At 44.6% G+C, this 24,235-nt stretch overlaps 4 protein-coding genes and 2 non-coding genes across 6 annotated transcripts; all 6 read right to left on the reverse strand.

Moving 5' to 3' along the window:
* Nucleotides 1-26: 26 nt before the first annotated feature.
* LOC127306969 (alcohol dehydrogenase-like 6) lies at nucleotides 27-3,325 on the reverse strand. Its single transcript, XM_051337670.2, has 10 exons — nucleotides 3,088-3,325; nucleotides 2,843-2,979; nucleotides 2,646-2,692; nucleotides 2,231-2,553; nucleotides 1,998-2,080; nucleotides 1,837-1,912; nucleotides 1,694-1,755; nucleotides 1,178-1,273; nucleotides 916-1,077; nucleotides 27-444 (listed from the first exon to the last, which is right to left on the reverse strand). Exons 1-10 carry the CDS (start codon nucleotides 3,137-3,139, stop codon nucleotides 328-330), a joined length of 1,155 nt encoding a protein of 384 aa, XP_051193630.1. The 5' UTR covers nucleotides 3,140-3,325; the 3' UTR covers nucleotides 27-327.
* A 142-nt stretch (nucleotides 3,326-3,467) lies between these two features.
* Nucleotides 3,468-9,364, reverse strand: LOC127306966 (uncharacterized). The gene is made up of 10 exons (XM_051337665.2): nucleotides 9,064-9,364; nucleotides 7,094-7,328; nucleotides 6,819-6,905; nucleotides 6,551-6,720; nucleotides 6,081-6,223; nucleotides 5,816-5,993; nucleotides 5,121-5,715; nucleotides 4,567-4,679; nucleotides 4,240-4,483; nucleotides 3,468-3,994 (listed from the first exon to the last, which is right to left on the reverse strand). The coding sequence occupies exons 1-10, from the start codon at nucleotides 9,243-9,245 to the stop codon at nucleotides 3,767-3,769; spliced, it is 2,175 nt and encodes a 724-aa protein (XP_051193625.1). The 5' UTR covers nucleotides 9,246-9,364; the 3' UTR covers nucleotides 3,468-3,766.
* A 277-nt stretch (nucleotides 9,365-9,641) lies between these two features.
* On the reverse strand, nucleotides 9,642-13,347 carry LOC127306970 (uncharacterized). The gene is made up of 7 exons (XM_051337671.1): nucleotides 13,168-13,347; nucleotides 12,903-13,065; nucleotides 12,301-12,598; nucleotides 12,026-12,151; nucleotides 11,709-11,888; nucleotides 11,378-11,559; nucleotides 9,642-10,036 (listed from the first exon to the last, which is right to left on the reverse strand). Exons 1-7 carry the CDS (start codon nucleotides 13,211-13,213, stop codon nucleotides 9,931-9,933), a joined length of 1,101 nt encoding a protein of 366 aa, XP_051193631.1. The 5' UTR covers nucleotides 13,214-13,347; the 3' UTR covers nucleotides 9,642-9,930.
* Nucleotides 13,348-19,033: 5,686 nt separating this feature from the next.
* TRNAT-AGU (transfer RNA threonine (anticodon AGU)) lies at nucleotides 19,034-19,107 on the reverse strand. Its single transcript has one exon. It is a non-coding gene; the product is annotated as a tRNA-Thr (tRNA).
* A 90-nt stretch (nucleotides 19,108-19,197) lies between these two features.
* On the reverse strand, nucleotides 19,198-19,271 carry TRNAT-AGU (transfer RNA threonine (anticodon AGU)). Its single transcript has one exon. It is a non-coding gene; the product is annotated as a tRNA-Thr (tRNA).
* Nucleotides 19,272-19,885: 614 nt separating this feature from the next.
* On the reverse strand, nucleotides 19,886-22,246 carry LOC127306965 (uncharacterized protein At1g65710). Its single transcript, XM_051337662.2, has 2 exons — nucleotides 21,068-22,246; nucleotides 19,886-20,966 (listed from the first exon to the last, which is right to left on the reverse strand). The coding sequence occupies exons 1-2, from the start codon at nucleotides 22,019-22,021 to the stop codon at nucleotides 20,157-20,159; spliced, it is 1,764 nt and encodes a 587-aa protein (XP_051193622.1). The 5' UTR covers nucleotides 22,022-22,246; the 3' UTR covers nucleotides 19,886-20,156.
* Between the last annotated feature and the right edge of the window lie 1,989 nt (nucleotides 22,247-24,235).

Raw genomic sequence — 24,235 nt, forward strand, 5'->3', positions numbered from 1 at the left:
ATAGAAAGCCAGTCTTACCCAATGCATGGAACAAGCATACAACATTGTAATCACGAGAAAATCAATTTGCAATAATATAGATTACACGAATAATATTTGAGATGGTACATATGAGGATTCGAAGGAATACTAGAATTTGTAGTCCTGTCAATATCTATAAAATCAAAACTTCCAAGGTGAAACACTAATAAAGAATGATGTAAGAGCTTGGATGTGCTGATGTGATGAAAACCGGAGCCAGGAGCGAGATCAAGTGGAAAACTACTGAAGAGAAAACCACCAAAATTTTACAGATATGCGGCACTCATGGATAGTTGTTCAATCCTATCACTTTGGCATGTGAATCACACATCGCAAACACCTGTTTTCTAGCATCAGTTCAAGTGCCTTGTTGATGTCACTGAATGGCATATCATGTGTGACAAGGTCATCAACTTGGATCTCCTGAGAAGTTACACAACAGAATGGTCAATGCATAATTGAGATATATGATTTCCAAACAATTTATCACAAACATCCATCATACAAGTAGCTATTTCGCAAAGTCTCTGTCGACTGAGATTTTTTCAAGTCCCAGTCGATTCAGAAAAGTGCACTTTTAGTTTAGTGAATACTGCAACTTGCACTATGTTACTAAGTTGCACTTTTCTAGATATGTCAATAAACTTAAGTTGCACTTTTTTTTGAATTGACTGATGCTTAGGAAATCTCAGTTGATTGAGACTTAGACTTCTCTACTAGTCTTATTTTCACTTGCATCCACCACAACACAACCACACTAAAGAGGGACATACTAACTACGCCAGTACGGACAATCAAGTTCAGTTGCTTAATTCAATATCATTAACTCGGTTTATGTAGAATATGTAGAAAAGCATCAAAAAGTGTTTTCTTCTGCAACAGTTTCCAAATTACCTTGTTTGCATACTTCTCCACTAACGAAGGTATATCAGATTTGGGTCTCCATCCTCCAAACAAGGACCCCTTCAGTGTTCTTCCAGAAAGAAGCAATCCATAGTGTGCAGAAACTTCTGGCTTTGCTTTGGGTACACCAAGAGTTACAGTCAGTCCCCATCCCTAACAAGACCAAACATGAGAGGAGAAAATGCATCTAAACATAACAGGTAAACGCTTTGGCGCACGGTTACTATAAATGAAAAAGATGAATAGAAATTACATCAGAACAAGATTGCAATGCAGTCGAGACTACTCCGGTATCGCCCACACATTCAAAAGAGTAATCAGCCCCTCCATCAGTAAACCGTTTTACTACCTGCAAGGATGAAGAAAACGTCATTCCTATGTTTATTGTAATAAGGTTGGGATCAATAGGTTAAAGCCTCTGCAGACATGCAGTGGAGACAACCAGTATCACATCTTTTTTTGGCTTTCTCGATTAAAAATGTATTTATTATAAGACCATGTTGGCAAAGCGTGTAACTGAAAGCTTGCTTACTGAACACGTCTTCTGTTTCGATCTTGTTGGGCAAGTACTGTCTAGAAAAAGAACTTCTATGGTCTTGCTTTATTTTATGATTTTGTGACAATTTAATAAGTGGTTCAGTCTATAATTCAGAATAACAGTCTGTGCAAACAGAATGCCGATTGTTCACGAAAGATGCAGCTAAAACAAATCCTATAAACCATAAGTGGTCAGTTCTTCAATTTTCACAGTCTTTTTAATAACAAGTACCTGCTGAACAGGTTCATTCAGTTCGCCAGGATTAATAAAATCTGTAACACCAAAAGCTTTCCCTGTGCCACAGACAAACCAAAGTAAGTTCAGAAAAATAGCGCTACAGAAGTATGCAATTTATATTTTGTATTGCATTATACCCTTTTCTTGCTTATCAGGATTAGTATCTACTCCAATAATCTTGGAAGCTCCCCGTAGCTTAGCCCCTTGAGCTACCTAAAATCAGCAGATATGGTCTCAGAATTGCTGTTCTTTGTATCTGTTATTTGGACTTACAATAGCAGCTTCTGAAGATACTCACAGAAAGTCCTACAGTTCCAAGACCAAATATAACTACACTTGATCCCTTCGTTATATCAGCAACATTCCAAGCTGCACCAAGGCCTAAACAACAGATTAACAGAAGAAATGAACTAGTGGATGATCAGATATCATCAAAATATGCAGCCATGCAAGGCGACTGAATCATGTGAAAACCAATTCTTCGCACCAAACGTATAATATAGCTTTAGAAGGACATGGGGCAAAGGTTACCTGCAGACACGCCACAGCTCAGCAGGCATATCCTGTCCATGGGCATGGTTGGACTGACCTTCACCGCGCAACCCGAATGGACAACCGTGTACTCGCTGAAGCTCGACACCGCACAGTAATGGTACACGGGTTTCCCTCCGATCGAGAAGCGGGTCTTCTGGTCGCTGTGCATGACACCCTTCCTCTCCAGGCCGAGCTTCTGGCACATGTTGCTCTTCCCCGATACGCAGTGCTTGCAGCTCATGCATTCCCCGATGAAGACGGTGAGCGCATGGTCACCGACTTGGAACTCGGTCACGCCTTCCCCAACACTCTCAACCACTCTGCAGATCAAAGGTGATAAAAGGTCAGCATTTCTATGTAAGCGATTCACAAAGTTTTACTAAGCGGCAAGGGAAGAGATCAGGATACAGACCCAGATGCTTCGTGCCCAAAGATTCTGGGGAACAGATCGGGCTGTGCCTGCGATTTGGAACAGAACAGATATCAGCCGGACAGGCAGTCAGGCACATGAAGAAATATCATGGCGTTTTACTTGAAATGAAACGAATGCAAATGCAGGGGATTTGGAGAGAAGATCAGAAGAAGCTGTTTTGTGGTGCCGGTGCGTACCGTGTTCTGCCACTGGTTGACGTCGCTGCGGCAGATGGAGGTGGAGACGACCTTGACGCGGATCTCCATGGGCCCCGGCGGGGCGACCTCCACGTCCTCCATCACCAGCGCCTGCCCCGGCCCCCATGCCACCGCCGCTGCACGCCACCAAACACCGACGAGTCAGGAGAAACCAAGAAATGCAGCGGACGATGCAGCGGTGGCCATTCGGGCAAGCGAGCAGGGCTCGGGAGGGGACGGGTTACCTCGGCAGGTGATGGCCGCCGGAGGGGAGGAGGACGATGCAGCGGTGGCCATTCGCGGCAAGATTTGGGTAGTGGTTTCTCGCCTGCGCAGATTCTGGTAGAGAGAAGTCAAACAATCTTCGCTCCTTGGTTCAGCTTTAGTTGGGGTTAGGAGAGGGACAGAGGGTTAGGTAGGAGTCTTCCTGCCACCTACCACCGTTGCTCCACCCGCCAACACTAACAAGAAGCTTGAACAACGTATTGGTATCAGGAAAGAGCGCGCAAAAACAACGGCTCAAAATTTGTGCACCCGAAGGTTGCCAGTTGGATGGCAAAAATCCCATTATTTTACACAGGAAATCCCATTCATGAAGCAAATCACCCATAGACATCAAAACCAATGGAGAAACACAAACACCAGGATTTGCCGATCACCATGCTTTGTTCATAGGACTTTTGTACAACCCAGCAATGTTAAACAGTCGAGCAAGGAAAATTCAACACATTCTAAAGCTATATTTGTATCTTTCTGTATATCCAGAGCAATGCCACTATACAATCATTACATGGGTAATCAATGGTGGCCCAGTACAATTGCACTGTAATAATGGGTGATATCTGTACAGGTTAGCTGGCTAGGTTACCAAGGAGGCAAGGCAAAATTGCGAGCTGTTAGTTGCAATGGATACAGAGCTCATAGTCATATCTTTTTCTTGTTTTCATTAGGTCTGACCATCTGCACAGGAGCAGCTGGGATACGGGCCCACCACTCTCTAATTCGTCTGCGGAACTTCTCCGTGTTCTGCTTCCTTAGCGGCATCTCCCTCGTGTAGACCTCTAGGACTACCATCAGGAGCAGATGCCTGGGAGGCGTCAAGATAACAAGTGCAGCTGCAGCAAGAGATGCCACTGCGACCGTTTGAGTTGTCTGTGCACGGGAAAGAAGATGGAGGTTACCATTTGGCAGATTGATCTCTTCGTAAACAGTGTTAAGATAGAAATAAATGTAAACAGTGTTAAACAAAATACGTGAAGTGTTAGGCATGTCAAGAGATTGTTTATGATTGGTATATCAATGTACAGAGAATTTGCTAGGCTGTCTCTCTCTTTTTTTCGAGAAAAAGCTGTCTCTCTTCCCTATCAAGAAAGTCAGAAGCAATAGCAAAGACAAACCTTTGGAACAGCTGCGAACAAGATAGCTCTGAACTTGAGGAGAACAATGTTTATAGCCTGTAGAGTTTCCTCCAATTTTGAAATAGCCTCCTGCAATGTCAAGATTTGCTCAACAGGATTTTTACTTGGAGGAGCTCTTACTTCAAGCACTTCCAACAACTTCCCTTCTCCACTGTATTTCTGCCACAGCATTACAGTAGCAGAAAGTACGAAAACAGAGGGCACAGTGTAATTGATGAGCCCACTACACAACAAAAAATACACATAGTAAGCAAAGAAATATAGGTAAGCATACTTGATAAGATCCAACAACCACAACAAAATTACCTTTTAATAACATAGAGGACAAAAGCTAAGAACAGAAATGATTTCACAGGATCTTCCCACTTGGTTAAAGAGTGAATAAGTTTGCCTACTTGAATGAAGGGGAAAAGTAGCTCCTGCAATATAAGGGTAATCCATCAGAACTCAAGTCGCGGTACTGGTGTACGACATTGTAATACTGAAGAATTTGACTTTATAAGAAATCATAAAAAATTGAAGACATAGCATGACCTAATTTCCTCTCAAGTTTTCCACCCTTATACCATTTTATTCTCAAGCAAACAAATGATCATATTTTGGCATACACTTTTGCTTGTATATAGTCTAACATGTTCAAGTGCTATGATTTTTGAATTTTTTAATGAATAGGTATCCAAACCAATAATATGAGCATATCCTAAGAGCATAATATCAATGTCAAGAACTAAAACATTTGCCAGATCCAAACTACATGTTATCTATTGAGCCCAAAGAAATGAAAACATGGCTCTACCAAATTTACTAAAGGCCATCTAAGACCTAGCAAGGAAAAAATAAATTGATTAATATCAACACACCTGCATCAGGGCAAGATTTGCATCAAGACCTTCCACCTTTACTTGATCAACCGTAGCACGTGCTGCCTCTATTCTTTCAGAATAACAAAATGATTCTTCCAAAGCAGCCTCAAGAGATTTTGTTACGCCAACGCAAGCAGCACAAAAGCTTATCTCCTTTTCAGTTTCATCTTTTCTATTCAGCAGGATAAATCCCATTCTAGAGAGAGCATATAATGCAAATGGTACAGTATGAGTCTTCGACGTTCTGTTAACTGCTGCAGTTGCCAAATGGCTCAACGGAGTGTCCAAGAGTTGAAAGTAATTATTATAAAGGGCCTCTAATACCATGTCTCCTTTTGGGAGCTTTTCTGCTAAGCTAAAAGTGAGCGTTGTCTTAACGTGAGAAGGAGCAATATGAAAAGCCTCTTTCACAGCAGAGTATCTCAAGATGCCCAGGATAGCTTTTGAGAGTGCTTCTGCTTTCTGAATATCTTCAAGATTGAATTTCCTGATGAATTTATTCACCTGCATTACTTCACGAGTGATTGCTAACCAATAGTTTCTTCGTGAGGGTTCTCCTAACTCGGGAAAGTCAAAATATATTGGTTCTGTTCTGCAAATAAGGTACTTTTAATGTTTAAAAACACATGAAAATACACCTGCGATCCTCACTAAAAATAGGTATTAAGAACCCGTCCCATTTCAATACTTACAGAGTGCTTGATTTGTACATCATAGCCTTATCAAAAAGCCGAACACCCAATGGTCCAGTGAAATCACGTTTAATCACTTGATTTGAATCTGTTGATAAATCATATTTAACAATCTTATCACCATAACCAACTCTGATACTCTGAAAATACAGAGCGTGTGTTGTTAGGATCAGCGTTCCTGCCAAAAAGAACGGAAATATTAATGGCTTCCCAAAATAGAGTATTGCTGCAAATTGAGAAGTTAAATGCCAGAAAACTAATTCACCTGGCCAAGCTGATATTCCAATATGCTGCAATACAGGATGGATAGGCCTATCTCCCTCAACAGCTAATATACACTCCCCAGCATTAAGATGAAAACTTGAAGCAAGTGGCGACTGCATGATTCCTTTGACAGATTTGAATACCCTACAAATTAACACACACACACTCTTAATATCTTTGGTGAGTCTGCTTCATGGTTTTTAAGGCGGTAAGGCGTCCTAAAGCGCTGGGGGCGTTCTACCGCCTAAAGCGGGCAAAGCGCTAAGGAGCTGAGGGGCTCTGTTGCCTAAGCGTCCTAAGGCGGGCGCCTTAAAAACCATGATCTTCTTAACTCAACAAAAAAGCAAAACAAAGCAAAAAAAGAACAGCCAGTGATGAAAAAATATATATGCATTAAGTCCATACAGACATTTACAAAAGGAAGGGCAAATAAATAAGGAGTTCAATAATCTATACATTTGTATTTCTTACCGATCTAAACTTTTAAGATACTTGTCATATATGAAATAGTGTAATCGGCCACCAGATGAACATGTTAGTGCATCAAACAGATTGTGGACAGTAACCAAGTCAGCTATTATTGGGCACCAAGGCGCTATCCGTGTAAAAGCTCTTAACCCAACTGTCTTCATGTCATCGACCTAAAAATAGCACTAGATCAAAATTGTGTTCGCACCTGAAGAAATGTGGTCCTGGCAATAAAAAAAATGATGCTTCGCAAACAAACAAAAAAACTAACTTGAACAGCCAAACTTGTGGAATTTGCATAGAAAATTGATCCCTCATCTTCATCTTCAATCTCCACGGCATTATGCAAAGTTAAACCCTGTCCATCAAGACATAATTAGAAAGAATGGCAAATATCATAAAGTAAAATACTAGGCTGAAATTTCTCGACAGGAAATACGGGTGTGGGGAGCATTTATGTTTAGTTTGGTTAAAAGGCGACCATTTGATAGAAGAGAAAAAGAAAAATGGTATCTAGTGACCAACTGCAGCAATGAGATGTCTCACAGTTTCTAGCAATCCATCCTCAGCACCTGGATGTTCCCATGCAAGCATCATATCAAACATTAGACAACGAAGATTCTTATCAGCCAAATAGTCTGGACGTGTAGTTACTGCATGAAGAGCCTTGTGGCAGCAGTACTCTAATAGCTCTCTTGCATATGTATTAGGTTCCTTATGATTATCTGGGAAATCAGCCTCAAAACTTTGCTGCAAGTTTTCAGTTGCAAGAGCAAGAATCCTGAAATTGTAAAACTGAGGAAACTAAGAACTTTGAGAGTAACTGAAGTAGATATTTGTCAGACATGACAGTAACGTTATGAATAAAACCATATAAGGGTGGAAAACTTGAGAGGAAATAGAGTCATGGTATGACTTTAAAGTTGCAGAATTCTTCAAAGCACTTGATCAAAAAGTGTCTGCAGCATTAACTGATCAACTGTGGCTAACTTACAATGGTTAATTTATCCCTCACATGATAACTGAATATTTAGACATTCACTGGTAGTAATATTGCACATGCAATGCACGTACCTCGCACTATGTATCACATAAAGTATGTCACCAGGTTAAAAATAGATATTATAAGTATTGTAATATAATCTGTGACAAATTCCAGAAATACAGAAGGAGGTTATACACATCATTCTACGCCTACGGTTCAAAGAAAATATATCTTCAATGCAAATGCATTTTTATGGACAATAATCAAGTGCCCCTGAATTGGAATTTGCACAAGAAATAATATTATCAATCTTACGTTATGTAATTCTAATGGGAGGGTACATAAGGCCGTGGGAGCAGGATCAAGGTCAATAGAAGCAAAAGCCATGAAGACACTAAGGTTATTTCTGTCCTTATTGGGAATAACATTATTGGTCTTTATCATTAAGACGTACTCCCTCCGTCCCACAATATAAGACGTTTTGACAAGCTATATTGTGGGATGGAGGGGGTAATTTGCAAGGGTCCAATTTAATTTCTGAGCCATTGATAAAACTTAGATGTACAATTTAGATCGACTGGATTTGCTAAACTCGTATCTTTTATATTGCTATATAGATATTTAGCAATCACATGTGGGCAATATCAAATTATTGTGTTCTCTCAAATCACGGATTTGGCCCAGGATTGCCCTTTTTTAATTCCAGAGTTTCTCTGAATTTGGAAGTTACCACTTAGCAGGTTTCCATACCAAGGCTCAATACAATCAGTGTGTCATGTATGCATGCCCATAATTAACTAGCTATTAATATCCTCTCCATTTACCGAGCGTTAACAGTCCATCTCAGAGCCGCCCCATTGCCCTTTTTATATGAGCTAATTTTAGAGAGCACCTGAATTTTGATTAGGCTGCTCAGCTCTTTCCCTATGCTGCTTCCTCCATTCCATCCATAGAACGCCAGATCTTACCAGATACACAATTTACAAATTAAATGCGCAGGCTAGCAAGCAATAAATACAGGTATGCCCGATGCATGTCAAGAAAGTCAATGGTGTCTGGCAAAAAAAAGTGAATGATCATACACCAAAACCATGTGAATCCCTTAGACACACTGAACTCATTGGGACACTAACAGACACCCATGGAAATGGAATCACTATCGATTCAACCTCCAACGATGAGGAGAATGACATGGAGCTGCTGTTTCTTTTTTATTATTATTGATTAAAAAGGTATTCTGCCCTTTCCTAGGGTATCAAGGCAATCAAATTAAGGAACAGCTAGCAATTATACGTGCCGAGCATTAAGCTGATTTCAGCTATCCATTGAGCATTCGAACATATGTCTCAGATGAATCGATCAAACTTGGGGAAAACAACCAGCAACAATTCGGTGTGGTTTGTTTCAGCATGCTTTTGCTGAGCAGTTGTGGACAATTCGAGGCGAGGGCAAACAGTGTACTACTTCAATCAAGCTTCTACCCCTACCCCTACTAGTACCGGAACGAGATTTGCGGTTCGGTAGGGCATACCCTGAGCAGCGGGAGACGACGGAGTTGGCGATGGAGGAGAGCTGCGGTATGCCTCCATCGGCTCCGCCGCTGTCGCCGTCGGCCGCCGCGGAGGAGGTGGAGGCGGCGGCGGACTGGCTGGAGAGGCGGGCGAGGAAGGTGCGGATGGGCTTCTCGCGCACCCACGTCTCCACGATCCCCATGTCTGTCGGCCGCCCTCGCCCAAGCTCTCTCTTTTTCCCTTGACCCCTGCCCTGCGACTTGGCTTGATTGGAGTGGAAGCCTTCTCCTTGATTTGGGCGCTCTTTCCGTCTTCCTTTTCCAACGCGTTGTGCCGCGCAAGGTAGCGCCATGTAGGATGAAAGCGCTGACGCGACAGAGTGGCAGGACCGGTGTTAGGGTTGATGACTGGACTTTAGTGACCAGGCCTTGCTGACTGTGCGAGATATGGCTAAACATAAAACACAGGATTCAACTGAGACCCACGTTTGCATCATGGTTTCACCCACCATGTTTCTATCTGCTAAAAGTCAAGCCTGAGATAGTGATCATACTATATTTTGCGTCATGACAGCAAGCAAAGCAAGGCCACCGTCAAGTCGTCCATATAAGCATTATTATGACCGGCTTTTGGACAATCGGTACACTGAAATGTGCTCTTATCTTAGCTCATAAGAAACGTGACACGGCAGGAATCAGACCAATGTTCCGAAGCGTAAAACTAAAAACTTTACAGTTCTCTTCTGGCTCACAAAATGCTAAACAAGGGGCACTTCGATCATTAACTCTGTAGCCTCTTCTTACAAAGCTTCACAAGTTGCTCCAGGCTCACCAACTGATAAAGACATGGGGGGATTCGTGTTAGCTTCAAGCCGAAATGAGACAAATTTACAGATTTCTCCAGAAGTTTCTGATCCCAGAAGCAAACGATTGCAGGCTCCCTAGAAGGCTTGTCTTGGTTGATCCCTGCTGCTCCACCACGGGGTTCTCTTCTCTGCGCAACAGAAAAGAGACACAGATATGACCAGGACATCCAGCATTTAGATTCACAAAATGAACTGAAAACAGCAAGCATTTTTGTATCTACCAAATTGTGATCAATACTGCAATCCAGTGACACATTCCAATTCACAAAGGGAACAATTTATACAAAGCTAGTGCAAAGAGGGGAGGATTCAATAAAATTGTGAAACCCTGCCCTACCATGATGTGATATGTTTCCAATGTCAAAAAAAAGTAAACCTACCAATTGGTATTTGACGTCCAAATACAATATAGGGGGCCAAGCTTTTCAGTCAAATGATTTTGTCCAACTATAAACTAACCACGCTTAGCAGGTAATTAAAATAAGGAATTTGATGATTTCAGCGGTGGCTCTGTTTTTGTTGTTTCCTGGCGGTATTGTGCTGAGAGGTGATGGAGCTGCACCTTGCAGCTCCTCTTCTTCCTCACCTCTCAATACTCTCTCAATGTCACGAACACAGATGCACACACACTAGACCAAGAAAGGAACAGCTATGGCTTTGCCAAAGAACTCTCTTCCTTGGAACTCACAAGTGCTACATTGTTTTTCTGCCCGCGGGCCAAACTTCTCATTCACTTGCTCAGCTTAAATAGCTATACAAGATACAACGTGACCACCACATCTGCCACTAACGACACCCACTAAGCCAATAACTAACCATGACCTCTTCTTCCTAGATTCTCTCCAGGAACCACACGACCAGGCCAACATGCACACGGTCACATCTAGCTAGCTAACAACTTCACCGCATGCAAACTTGCACTTCACACCGGCTTGCCGATCAGCCCGCGTGGCTGCACACAACTTTGTGCATCTCTAGCTGCCGATCCGGCCGCGCCGTACGAAATAACTTAGACGTAACGGACTACTTCTAACCAACAAGATTAGTTCCAACAAGAGGGACCCACAGATCCACACACCTGAATCCTAGGTTGGGCATTATCAATTGGGGTTTCTGGGTTAAAATTATCAAATCGCAAGTTCCCAGTGCTTGATAACATGAAGTACTTTCTCAGTGACAAGAATCCCATAGGATTTAGCAAAGACATGGCATAAATTGGTGGAATCTAAGCGCACTGCCTGACAGGCAAAATCAGACCATTTGCTGGAAACTACATGAACTGGCTATCACCAAGGCTAAATGGTGCCACCAGTCCTCCCCCATATAGCCCAGCATTTGATCATACTGACTTACCGAGAATACAAAATGATGCAGAGTATATTTATCATAATAATCACTGCATTTATCATTTAATATAATCACTGCTATCAACATAAGCATTTAGCCATTTAGCATGTAAGAGATAATACCTGTCAGGTACATTTCCCTTGATCACCTTGTCACTTTCTGTTTGATGATCTGATACAGTTGGTTCACTTAGATTCTGGGAATTTTCAACATTGTTCACATGCAACTTGTTAACTTCAGTTTCCCCTTGACAATTCTCAGAATCTGATTGAGTCTCTACTTCCGAAGGAATGGGAGCTTCAGTCTGCAAATGCATGATAATTTTCAGGAAACTAGCTACAGAATATTGTCAACATACAAAATAATGGTCACTGTTGGAATAATGTTTCTAGTTGGACCATTGAAACCTTAAAGTGAAAGGAAACACCACGAGAAATAGGCGAAGAAGTGTACATTTTCAATGATTATAGTGCCAGTAGAAGAATCTTTCAGGGAGAGGAGTCTGTCATCTTCATCCTGTTTCCCAATAAAGTCTTGAGGGTTGTTTCCACTCTCTTCCTCGTGCCTCGATTGGTCAGCACATTCAGCCGTCTCAAGCTGGGCTGTCTTAGAGTCATCCAACTGTAACTTTACCTGATTACAATTCACGCCCAAAGATATGGAAGCTTCAGTTTGCATATGCATGATAATTTGAAGGAAAAATGGCTACAAATTCTTGTCTGCATACAGAATAATGATATTGGGAGAGTAGTCGGGGTGAATATTAGAACCTTTATGCTGACAAGTTCTGCTTGTTCTGATACAGTCAGGTCATTGGCATCTGCTTGCTTGGTGACTTCTGTTTGTCCATTGTAATGAGACGAGTCTTGTGATTCTTGAGATCTCTGCGGTTCATTCTGTGGGACATAACGTTAGGCATATGAGAAATAAAGAGACCCAAGACACTGCTACATGTTTCGAGTTGCCCCATTGAAACATCAAGCGGAAATAAAGCACCCAAAGAAATAGTTTAAAAATAAAGGTGAAACAAGGAGTGTGAGTATACCATTATCACAGTCCCGGTGGCAGAATCTTCCTGTGAGGAGAGTGTCTCATCTTCATCCTGTTTTCCATTGATGCTCTGAGGGTTGAATGAACTGTTTCCACTCTCCTCCTCGGGCATTGATTGCTCAGCACTTTCAGATGTCTCATGAAACTGGGCTACCTTAGACATATCAAATGGAAACTTTGTCTGATTGTACTTCACTTCCGAGAGCACGTCCCTCACCGTGTAATGAGACCCACCAACATGCTGCCGAATCATTTGAATAGTCGGGAATTTACCATCATTTGATGCCTGATAACTGCACTAGACAGAAGCACCCAATGTAAGACTCGTGGGCGCCACTGGATCAGAGACAAGCAGCAGCTATTCCGTATCAGCTGCGTGCAATCGACACCTTTGATCGGACATTTTATACAGATAGCGCAAGGACACAGCCAAGGACACAGCACAAAAATGTTCCACTAAGCTTATCCTACCAGTTTCTGGTTTTCAGAATCCAACCAGGGACACAGCACAAAAATGCCCAATCCTTGACCCAAAATCAGCTAAAATACCCTAAATAAAACAAACGAATGGTACTGAGATAAGATTAGGCCACGTACATCTCGACGAACTCCTCTATCCTAGCTTTCCTCTCTTTCTTGGGCACAGTATCCCTCTTCCGGCCCTTGGGTGGCTCCTGAGAAGACAGCGGCGCCGCGTGCGCCTTCCCTCGCCATGTCCGGTAGCACGGCCTTGTCACCGCCCCAGAAACACCTGAAATCACTGCAGAGAAGAGTGATAATCGGGAACAAACATCAGCCTCGAACACGGTTACGCGCCGCCGGGACGAGGCGCATTCGACCCATTTGAGGCTCGCTTTCTTACCCCTTCTGGAGGCGGCGGCGGAGGAGAGGCGCGCGAACGCCTGCATCGGGGAGGGCGGTGGCGGGCTGAGGAAGAAGGCGGTCTTAGGGTTTCATGGTGGGGGCTGATTCGAGGAGGAGGACGAGGTTTTTTAGCTTGATGGGGAAGGCGATGGAAGGAAGGCGACGGCGGCGAGCGACGGCTGGGTTAGGGGCAGGGGCCCGCCGCTACGGGCCGGATGAGAATATTTGGTGTGCTCGACAGTTCTCTTCGGCACGAGCAAATCAGGCCCGGCCCAGGTAAACAAACCAGTCAATCGGATTTCTTTTTCTCCAAGTTTAGGCTTCTTGGTTCAAATGAATTTAATAGGCCTATTGAGAGATTTGTTAGAGTTTTCTAAAGATTCCTTTGCACTCTATTGAGGATACTTTCATCCACGCCAACACCTTGCTATGGTTTCTTGTTTTCTTGTGGTGTGATGGTGTCACACACGGTATCTGATCCACTTTTTTTTTTTTTTTTGAGATATCTGATCCACTTTTTGTTTGAACCGTATGATCCACATTTTTTGTACTCCCTCGGTTTCATAATTCTTGTTGTGGTGTTAATTCATATTTGAATTGAGATCAAGATAATAAAAATTATGAAATGGAGGGAGCAGTTTTCTAATCTATCTCATTTGAGAGGAATGGCACTCCAGATTGAGAGTCGTCTGAATCAAATGTGCTTTTATTGTGCATTTGGTGAGCTCTTCCACTAAGTATATTTGAAATTTACAACTTTATACTATGTCCACCGTAGTACCATGCACTTATAAGGTAATGTATTTCATGCAATTAAATTTTGTTTATACTAAAAAGGTAATGTACTTCATGCACTATTTTTTAAAACTCAAAAGGTAAACTACTTTGGACCAGGTGTACAATTTGGGATTTTTTTGTCTCTTTTTTTTTCATTTTGATTTTGGTTTTCTTCTAACCATCATATTTGTCTTGTCAAGATATTTGAGGCAAGACTCTTGAAGGAATGTTGGGTATGTTCTTCAAAACTTGAATAGTTTACATTTTCTTTAGAATCCAAATGAAAAACTTACAAAACTCGCATAAATTATACTTTTACCAGTTGAGATTTCATATTGGTTACATACTTACAATCACAGTGTCAACAATTGCATGAATTCATAGAGTTGTGGTGCGGTGTTGAGTGGCCGGGATACCCAAACCACTATGAAAGCATAATTAAACTGCAACAAAACCCCAATTATAATACAATCAAAGTTAATTGAATAAATAATATTATGAAAGGTTAGTTAAACATTTTAAAACCTTTGTGAAACCTCAACTCAATTTAAACATTTTTAAACCTTTGTGAAACCTCGTTTAAAACTAAAAACTTTAAAATCCCTATTGATCCTCAAGTACCTCAACAAAATCCTTTACTAAACCTCAATTAACCCCGATCAAATTGGCTGAAAATTAACATAAATTGTATAACTTGGAAGAGGCAGGCCAGGTGGACTACGGGTTAACCTTGTAAGGTGAATACTATAAATTTGAAATACTTGTGTCAACCATGGATGAGACTATATATGGCATGGGCAGCCCCACAAAAGGCCCGGTCCAAAAATGTTGGCCCGACAACCGGGTCAGGGTAGCCTGAAAACAACTTTTAATGAAGCACCTGGCCCACGGGCCGATGACTCGACGGGCTTTCCAGACTTTTAGCCTTGCCGAGCTTAGGCCTTATTTTTCACTATCGGGCTTTTCTCGGCCCGGCCCAACACATTGCTAGGTATAGATGAGACAGAGAGCTTACTCGGGTATGGATAACTTATTTTGCACATATCGATGTAAGTACACACGTGCATGCTTAGTCTATGTGCTACAAACAAATGGAATGCTTGCTTCAAATGGGGGAACATTGTCTATAGCACACGCCAATATCCATATACCATAAATAAATGTCGCATAACCTATGAAATTTTAACCACGACGATGAAAAATGGGGGAACAAAGCTTTAGACCTATTTTTTTACGAGAAACATGCACACATCACCACACATGCACATGGAAGTTGGTGGAGACTATATGCATATAGCTTGAAAATTGGTGAGATCCCCATATATAAACATAATGAGTGCCGGAGTAAACTTGCAGGTTGCCAAAATTGATGAGATCGCCAAAATTGAAAATGGATGAGAAAATAACAATCCTTCTTAATAAAACCCACATGTTGCCAAACAATATAAACATATGATTAGGTTCTTAGTGTGCCTAAATACCATCCAAGCAATGCATTTTCAACAAGCACATTCTTACCTTTGGTTCTTTGTTTTATGGGCTTACTTTTGGGTTCTAATTTGTATGCAAAATATTCATGTATGGTTCTTCATATTAATTGAATATGCATCTTAAAATATTGCCAAATTCACTACAACACGACATGCGGGCCTCAATGGCTTTAAAGGCCACAATATAGCGCTCGTGAGTGATGAGTGCATGACTCACTGACTCGAGGGGTTATTCATGTTCAAGCTAGTTTCAACAATACCATTATACGAAGAAGGCCGCCCCGTCGAAAGAATTAACACGCCAAAAGGGCCACTTTTATATACTAGTTTTTTTCCGGTCATCTGCTTACTTTAGTAAGAAGCACCCTAGCCCATTGAGTGCTCTACCTCGGGCCATCGACATCATACGCTCTACTGAAATAGATTTCGCGGAAAACCAGCTATATCCGATCTTGGTTGGCCTTTCACCCCTAGCCACAAGTCATCCCCGTATTTTGAAAGACGGATACCAATGAAAAGCCAAGAAGTCAAAGCGGAGAAGGCCAGGACCCTGTTCGTTCCATTTACGACTTATGTTTGATCGCCTCTCCTTTGACACTGTAAGTCGGGTAATTCTTGACTTACTGCTAGGGAAAGCTCGGGAATTTCGTTACGGAGACGATGAGAGGTGGTCGGTGTGTTTGTATAATTGATATGCAAGTAGTGGTGGCTTCTCCATAAATAGTCTTCAATCAAAGAGCACGCAGGTGGTGGGACACACTAGTCAGCGATCTATGTCTGAAAGGGTGCACGACATGCTTGACTTCTGTTCAGCGTGGGACCAACTTTTAACGACGCTTACAATGCACGGCTCAAATATTTATGCATCTGTTCCTCAAGCCTGGCACTAATAAGCGTTACTCTTGTGCCATACCAACCACACCACCAATAAGTGCCGGTATGGATTCAGTCACGGTGCATAAATATCCGCCTTCTTATCTAGTCGCCGGGAAATTGATATATGACAGGCAAAATATTTTTCATGCGACTACAGCTTGTGTCGTTCAAAAAATTCTTCGGTAAGAAGAGTTTTTTCGTAGTGATTTAGGGAGAAATACTTCTAAAAGAGAAACCACCTCCTTTGTGTCTAAGGCGGGGTCTGATGATTTCTTCAATGCAACAAGTATGACTGGAAAGGACAAGAGCATGACTATGTGAGTAGCTTCGGGTGACCATATGGTAATGCCTATATAAACCTTGGTTTCACAATAAGTTGTGCATCTCACTATGGGAACCAGGGAATCAAAATAATAAGATTTAGTAGGGCATTGGAGGCAAACAAAATGAGAGAGTATTGATAGCTTCGTGATTGTTCAGCGAGAAAACAAATGCTGACTTCTCTCTCTCTAGTAGGCGTGATTGGCTTAGAAAATTGTCCAGCTTGTCTCTTCTATTCCAGGATTTTCGTTATCTTCAGCAAATGCACGAACTACAACAGTTCAATGTGCTCTTCCTTGGAAGTCTACATCCAACCAGTGCCTTGTCATATCCTCAACACCCGTTAGATGGAAGTTTGATAAATCGGTACTACATATCAGTATTGATCAGCTCCGGGACATGGTTCACAACCGATTCACCCATTTGTCCCACTAGACACATAATCAAAGAGCCCACAATCCACTTGTAATTCAAAATAGCTCAGTTGAATGAAGGTTTTGTGGTCAATCTATGACCCTTTTTACTCGCTGAAACCAGGTACCTACGTACCTACACTGTATGGGAACCGTGTTTTCATTTTTAACGAGGTACATGGAATGGAGTTAGAAAAACTTTTTGGCAAATGTTTTGCAAAAAAAAGTGATCCTTTTTTCATCAACAACATAAAAGCACTTGAATAAGAAAAACTAATAGTAGTTTCGTATTGATTGCCATCAAGGAAAAACATATTTGGATGCCCCTATGCACTTTTTTTCTCTCGATAAAAGAGCATAGCCCCAGCCTCTGCATCAATAGATGCACACGACTTGCTTTATTAAAAATAAAATATCAAGTCATAATATATCCAAAATCACTTATTACAATCACGGAAAAGCTAGGGTAGATACATGAATCAACCAACTGAAAATATAGCTAATAGCAAAGCTATGCATTTGCTATTCTATTAACATGACACTACTCAGTAGCCTGGAAAAAAAAAAGTCCCGAGCAACCACTAGCATCCGGTTGCATCCAATAACCATAGCTTCCCGTTGCTCCAATGGGAGAAGTAACACCCACTGCTGAATTGAATGAGCAGCTCGCCGGATAACCTGCAAAAAATTAGTTTCATTTTGTTTGTTAAAGATAATATCATTTCTAGTTCTCCAAATAGCCCAACAAAGGGCATTTACCCAATTCTCAATCGTTATTTTTTTTACATATTCGTATCTAAAGACCTGAAAAAAGAACTTCACTTCGTTGCAATGGTCTATTCATTAGTGCAAAAAAGCAGCGGTTGTCTTAAGTTCAAACAAACATGGGTTCTTGCACACGGATCTCACGGCCGGGAGCGATGTTTCTCCACATCAACCAGTAGCTAGGAAATTCTCAGGCGATCGAGTATAACAAAACCTTATTAAAGTCAAGCAAGAGCTCATGGTGTATGTCTGTATGATTAAGAAATCCACGTTAACTGTCGAAGCTTTCATGTACCCAAGGCGCATGCCGCGCGCACATTTGGTTTCCTCAACAGTTCGCTCCTCTCACATGCAACTGATGATCTCCTGTAACGACTTGCATCCAAGGCTGCGCCAGATTAGTTAGCTCACGCATAACAGCACACCGACAGACCCTTCCTATTTCCTATCTCTCTCTTAAACTTAGAGTTCCAGCACCTAAAGGAACTCTCAGTCTCAGTTTGATCTAAGCTCTTAGCAATGAAGACGTCTCGCTTTATCTTGATGGTGATTCCGCTCGCCCTCGCCTCCGCGAGCAGAGTCTCCTCTCTTGCCGCCGGACAGAGCGGGACCGGCACTCCCGCCGCCGTCGACCGCGAGCAGCCGGCGGACGTCCTCCTGCACCAGCGGGGCGTTGACGGCGGCTGGCGGCGGATCGCCGCAAACGAGACAAAGCTGGTCATTGTCAGGGGCAGGCAAGGACGGGGTTTCAGGAAAGGCGCGCCGGCGAAATGCGTCCCGGCGGCGGCGTGCAGGCGGAGGAAGGTGATCTGCGTCAAGCGGTGCTACACGGCGGCGTCACGCCTCGCCCGCGTCCCGCCGGCCATCAAGTGCGTCATTAGGTGCAAGAAGTGCGTGCCTACCTGCTGATTTATGTACTACGTGCATTTTGCTCTAGTTTAGCACTGTGGTGCGTTTTCTTCTTCTCCTTTTATCTTTTGCTTAGCCTTCCATGCATTCTGACACTTTTCTCCCGATGCTGAGAAAATTCAGAGCCAATGCAGTACGGGCAGAAGTTCCAATTCAGAATTAAGTTGTCAAAAAAAAATTCAGAATTATAGTTGTACTCGAACTGAAAAAAAAGGAATTCAGTTACATACAGAGGATCCCATTTTATTATTCAGTTGCATACAGATGACCCCGATGCTGAGAAAAAAAGTGCAAAAAATGTAAAAAAAATGTGTGCTTTCATTGAGAGTTGAACTCAAGACCTCCCGCTTACTAAACGGGTGCTCTAACCAACTGAGCTATGAAAGCTTTGCTGTTGGAATTCTTATTATAAAATTTAAATCCTGTAAACCTTGTCATATCTTTCACAATTTTTTGGAAAAAAATATAAAATTAAAATGCTTTCATTGAGAGTTGAACTCAAGACCTCCCGCTTACTAAACGGGTGCTCTAACCAACTGAGCTATGAAAGCTTTGATGATAGAATTCTTAACCATATCAATTCAAAGACTAGTGTACTCCAGTCGGCCAATGCTGCCAAGAAAAGATTCACCACCAAGGTCCTCTGTGAACATCAGTGCTGGTGTATGATAGAGACTACGGAGGTGTTATACCGATACTTAGTTCTGTATTATTAAAAGATCCAAACTTTAGAAAAATACTACTCCGTACCAGAAGATTGGGCTTGAGAAAAATACCACTAAAAGCTTACTGCGTTATTGATTTGTTGCATCACAGTGAACTCCACATGAATTGGAGCTAAAAACAAATGAGCTTGCGTGGACTTCTTGGTGATGGTAGAAATCAGTAACGGAGTAAGGTTTCGGTGGTATTTTTCTAAAGCCCAATCTCTTAGTGGTATTTTCCTACTGTAAGGATTTTTTATGGTATAGAACAACTTTTCCCTCTGTACAAATGATGGTCAAAATGGTTATGCTGGAACGGCAAGCAACAACACTGCTTATTTCTTATCGGACACATTTGAGGCAATTGTGTGGAATAATGAAGCATACGGTCCTTCTGATAATCAAGAGAACACAATCAACAGGTTATGATAGAATCTCTTCTGCATAATGGAGCATAATGGTTATGCTAGAATCTCTTCTGCAGACGGCCCTTCTGATAATCAAGAGAACACAATCAACAGGCCGAGGATACAAGTTTGGACACAAACGATCGATGATCATCAAATGCTAATAGCAGATAGGTAACCAAACAACATCTGAACAATGCCAGAGCACGACTACATCTGAACTATCGCCAAACAACCGAAACACAAAACAAATCTCTGAATGCGAAAGCAGCAATCCGTCTTGCCGCTAGCAACGCGAACTACAGATTTGCCTAATTTCCCTCCACTAGGAGCTCGCCGAGACGACGCCACGGGCACCCGATCGGCCGCTGGCCACGGCGCCGCTGCCACTGCCGCGATGAGCGCTGCGTCCCCGGTGAGCATTGTTGGCACCGGAGCTGCCGGCACGCGACCGGCCGCTGGGCTCCGGCTGCGCGGCCGGCCTCTGCTTGATCTGCCGGGGCTGCTCGACGACCTCGTCGCCGTGGTTGGACGACCGCGACGTACTCCACGTCCGGTCCGTGGACTCGCACGACGGCGTCCACACGTTGCCGGAGAGGGTGTTGCTCCCGGCAGACTCCTGCATCTCGGTCTCCCCGCGGCCGCGGATGTCCCGCACCGACACGTACCTGTGCACGCTCGGCTCGGCGAGGTCCACGTCCACGTCCCCGCCGACCGCCGCGTTGACGGAGCCCTTGTCGTCCGCGCTCCGGCCGGGCCCGCAGGAGCGGCTCCCCGACGAGGAGGAGTTGAGGTCGGCCACGGCGTCGACGATGGATTGCGCCTTGGAGACGCAGGCTGGCAGCGTGAAGGACGGCGGCGTGGCCGCCGCCGCGGCGGAGGTGTGGTAGCTCTGGATGTCCTCGAGCAGATACAGGTTGGGGTTCTGGTCGAAGTCGCGCGACGCGCGGCGCGACCGGCAGCCTGACCTCGGGTGGGTGCTCTCGGCCACGACGCTCACCGTGCGCGTCCCAGTGGTGGTCTTCGACGAAGGTGCTCTGGTCTCTGACGGCTTCTCCTTCTGTGAACTCTGCTCCTTTGGACGCTCCGTGGTGGTCTTCTTGGTCGGGGTGGCAACGGCTATCTCCGTCGATTTCTGGTGTAATTTTGAAGATTGTGAGCGGGTTAATACGATGACAGGTGTCGAATTGCAAAAGAGAAGACCTTTCCGTTACCAGTACTGATAGATTTGCTTACCTTGTGGGGCTTGGCGTTGGTGCCGCTGCTGTTGTTGCGGAGGGAATTCTCGTCGATCTCGGCCATGGGGCTGCGCCGGAGCGGCGACTGCTCGGCCTTCCTGGACGAGCTCCGGCTCAGCGACGGCGTTTGCACCACCGCCTTCTGCTGCCCCACACCAGCATTCTCATTCCCCGCTGCTGCAGCCACCCTCGCAGGCGAGCTGGACCGCGGAGACGCGCACCTCTTCCCGGACGACGCGGCCGCGGCGGCGGGCCCCTTCTCCCTCGCCGGCACGGAGACCATCTTCCCAGGCTGCTGTCTCGCGCCGCCGCAGCTCGCGGAGGCCGCGCCCTCGCCACGCCGCCCGGGCGACCGGCTCGACCTCCTGCTCCCGCCGCCGCCGCCGGTCCTCTCCCGGCTGCCCGACCGCTTCCTCTGCGGCGAGCCGCGGTGAGGCGACGGCCTCGACACCGGGACCCTCTCCCAGTCGCCGTCCTCCTCCGCACCGCTCCTCTCCCGATCGAGGTCGCAGCTCCTCTTCGACCTCCGGTGCCCGCCAGTCTCGCTGGACGCCGCCGCCATGCCGGTCCCCGACGAGCTCCGGCTGAGGCGGCCGCACTGGATCAGGATCGCGTCCACCTCCTCCTTGGTGCAGCTCGACGTCCGCACCGGCGCCGGCCCCTTGGCCACCACCGTCGCCACCACCGGCGCCTCGACGACCGCGGCCGCCTTGGCCTTCACGACGATCGGCGCCGCGGCCTTCTTGCCGTTGCCCGCCACCGCGGACTCCTCCGCGTTGGACGCCCGCTTCGGCTGCGGCGCCTTCTTGGCCTTCTCGTCGGTGGGCGCCGCGGCGGCGGCGATCTTGCTGGGCTTCTTGGGCTTGGCGCCGGCCACCGCGCTTGGCTGCTGCGGGACCGGCGGTGGTGACGGCGCCTTCTCAGGCTGCTTCTTGCTGAAACAGAGCCCCATGGCGGCGTACTCGTGGCTAGCTCGGGGTCGTGTGGAGCAGGAAATGGAAAGAATAAGATCGGAGTTGGAAGGTGTGGAGCTGGTATATATACAGAGCGCTTGGGGGCGAGCGATCGGAGAATTTGTTACGCGATCCGTCTACTGTGGTCTCACAGCTGAGCTGAGGCCGGCGAGATTTGAAATCGTGTGTGGCTGGTTTGGTTTCGCCCGAGATGTGCGCGTGCATGCGTGACGTTGAGCGAACCTGGCGTTGCGGATTTGTTTAGTAGTATCTCTCTCTTTTTGCTGCTGCTGATGGTGTTCTTTCTGGTCCACGAGGGAACTGTTCCATGGAGCACGCAGGTGTCCGTTGGAGGAGCTCAGGTGGGGCCTGGCTTCATGGCTCGCTCTGATTACCTCATGATCTCGTGCTTACTTCGGATGATGATGTATCGCCAGCACAAAGTCATACGTAATTCTTTTTAATCCCATTGCAACGCATGAGCAAATTTCCTAGCACAATTGCAAAAATAAATCAGAAGAGCACAACTACAACAACGAGCTAAGATAAAACAGAAGGATCCATTGACGTCTTCGTCTCGAGCAACTGAAGAGCGGAGGATGTCGCCCACAGACAACACTGGAATCCCCACCAACCGATTACACAAGTGCATACTTTAGCGGTGAGTAAGCAAGCAAACGATGAGATCTCAAAAGTAACGGTTCCAGCAAGGGGAGCAACACCGAAGCGACATCGTTGCTCGACCCAAAAGGTCAAGGTTTTCACCTAGAGACATCCGGCCATGATGGAAGGAAAGTTGAGGCTCAACGAACACGCCTCCAACGAGGAGAATGTCGCCCGTCATTGTCATTGGCTTCTGATAGACCAGCCCTGGCTTTCCCCCGAGCTGCCAGCTTTAACCACACATCAACCACTAGAGGAAGACCGAGTGGGGACTACATCGACATTTAGGAGCACCCACTCTGCTACAACCACATCACCGAAAAAGCATTGAGAGATCAGAAAGTCAAGACCTTTTCGTCGTTGGACCAGAGGTGGCCAAGCGAGGGCCGAATGGACCAATGAGAGCAACATGGGAGAGAAGGGGGCAAGCGAGCCCCTGCTCTGGTGTTGATAGGGAGGAGTCATCGTAGACTGTGCAAGCACAAACCCTTCTTCTCAGTCCCTCCCACACCCAGTGTTTGTCGGACGACCTACTTCCACGTTCACTCCGTCGCGCCTGATAAAAAAGCTAAGTGTTTCCTCTCCCGAGAATTAATAATTTACTTTCGCCATACCCGAATACTCGGGGGTTGCGTCATTACATTATTACAGAAAATTCACCCAAACACTGGGGCTGCGCCATTACTTCGTTATCATAAATATACTCGGTTACTTAGTGAATTTCTTTCTTCGGCTCTGGATATATCTTCTCCGGCTCAGTGAAATTATTTTCTTCGGCACAGTGGAATTACTTTCTTCGACTTAGTGGCTTTGTCTTCTTCGGCTCAATGGATTTATTTTTTCGGATTACTGGATTGGTTTTCTTCGGGTTATTATTGGTTCTCTTATACAAAACCCGATGCGTTTCCGGGTCAATGGATTCATCTTCTACGGTTATTATTGGATTTATTTTCTTTGGGTCAATGGATTCATCCTCTGTAATATCAACGGATTTACCTTCTATGGTTATTACTTGATTCTTTGGTTCAATGGATTCATCCTCTACGATATCGGCGGTTTCCTCTTCAATATATGCTCTATATTTAATGGCGTAATCTTCAATTTGGATTCATCTCAAATACTTCATCTTGGATTCATCTTCATGGGTTCATATTATATTATGGACAATGGCTTCATCATAAATGGTTTTACCTTATATAACGCCGCGACTCTATCAATTTCTTTCGACATCATGGCTAACACTCGGGGGCTCAACCATGACTTCGCCTCGGGTCGCAACTGCCACACAGCATCTAAGTAACAAATCATAACGTTACCCCAGCAGTGCTCGGGGGCTCGGCTATTTCTTCATTAACAATTTGGCGGCATTCATTATTTTCTATTTGGTGGTTTCTACTTTGGTTATACTTCTTATCTACACTCGAAGACTTCATCATGCATCGACTTCGTCGTGTCCAAAAAGCTAAGTGTTCTTTTATTTTGTACAAAGTTGATTATCATTTACTTTCGTCACACCCGACGCTCGGGGGCTGCGCGACATATATTCACTT

This window comes from Lolium perenne, chromosome 6 (genome assembly GCF_019359855.2).
Source record: "Lolium perenne isolate Kyuss_39 chromosome 6, Kyuss_2.0, whole genome shotgun sequence".
Classification (NCBI taxonomy): domain Eukaryota; kingdom Viridiplantae; phylum Streptophyta; class Magnoliopsida; order Poales; family Poaceae; genus Lolium; species Lolium perenne.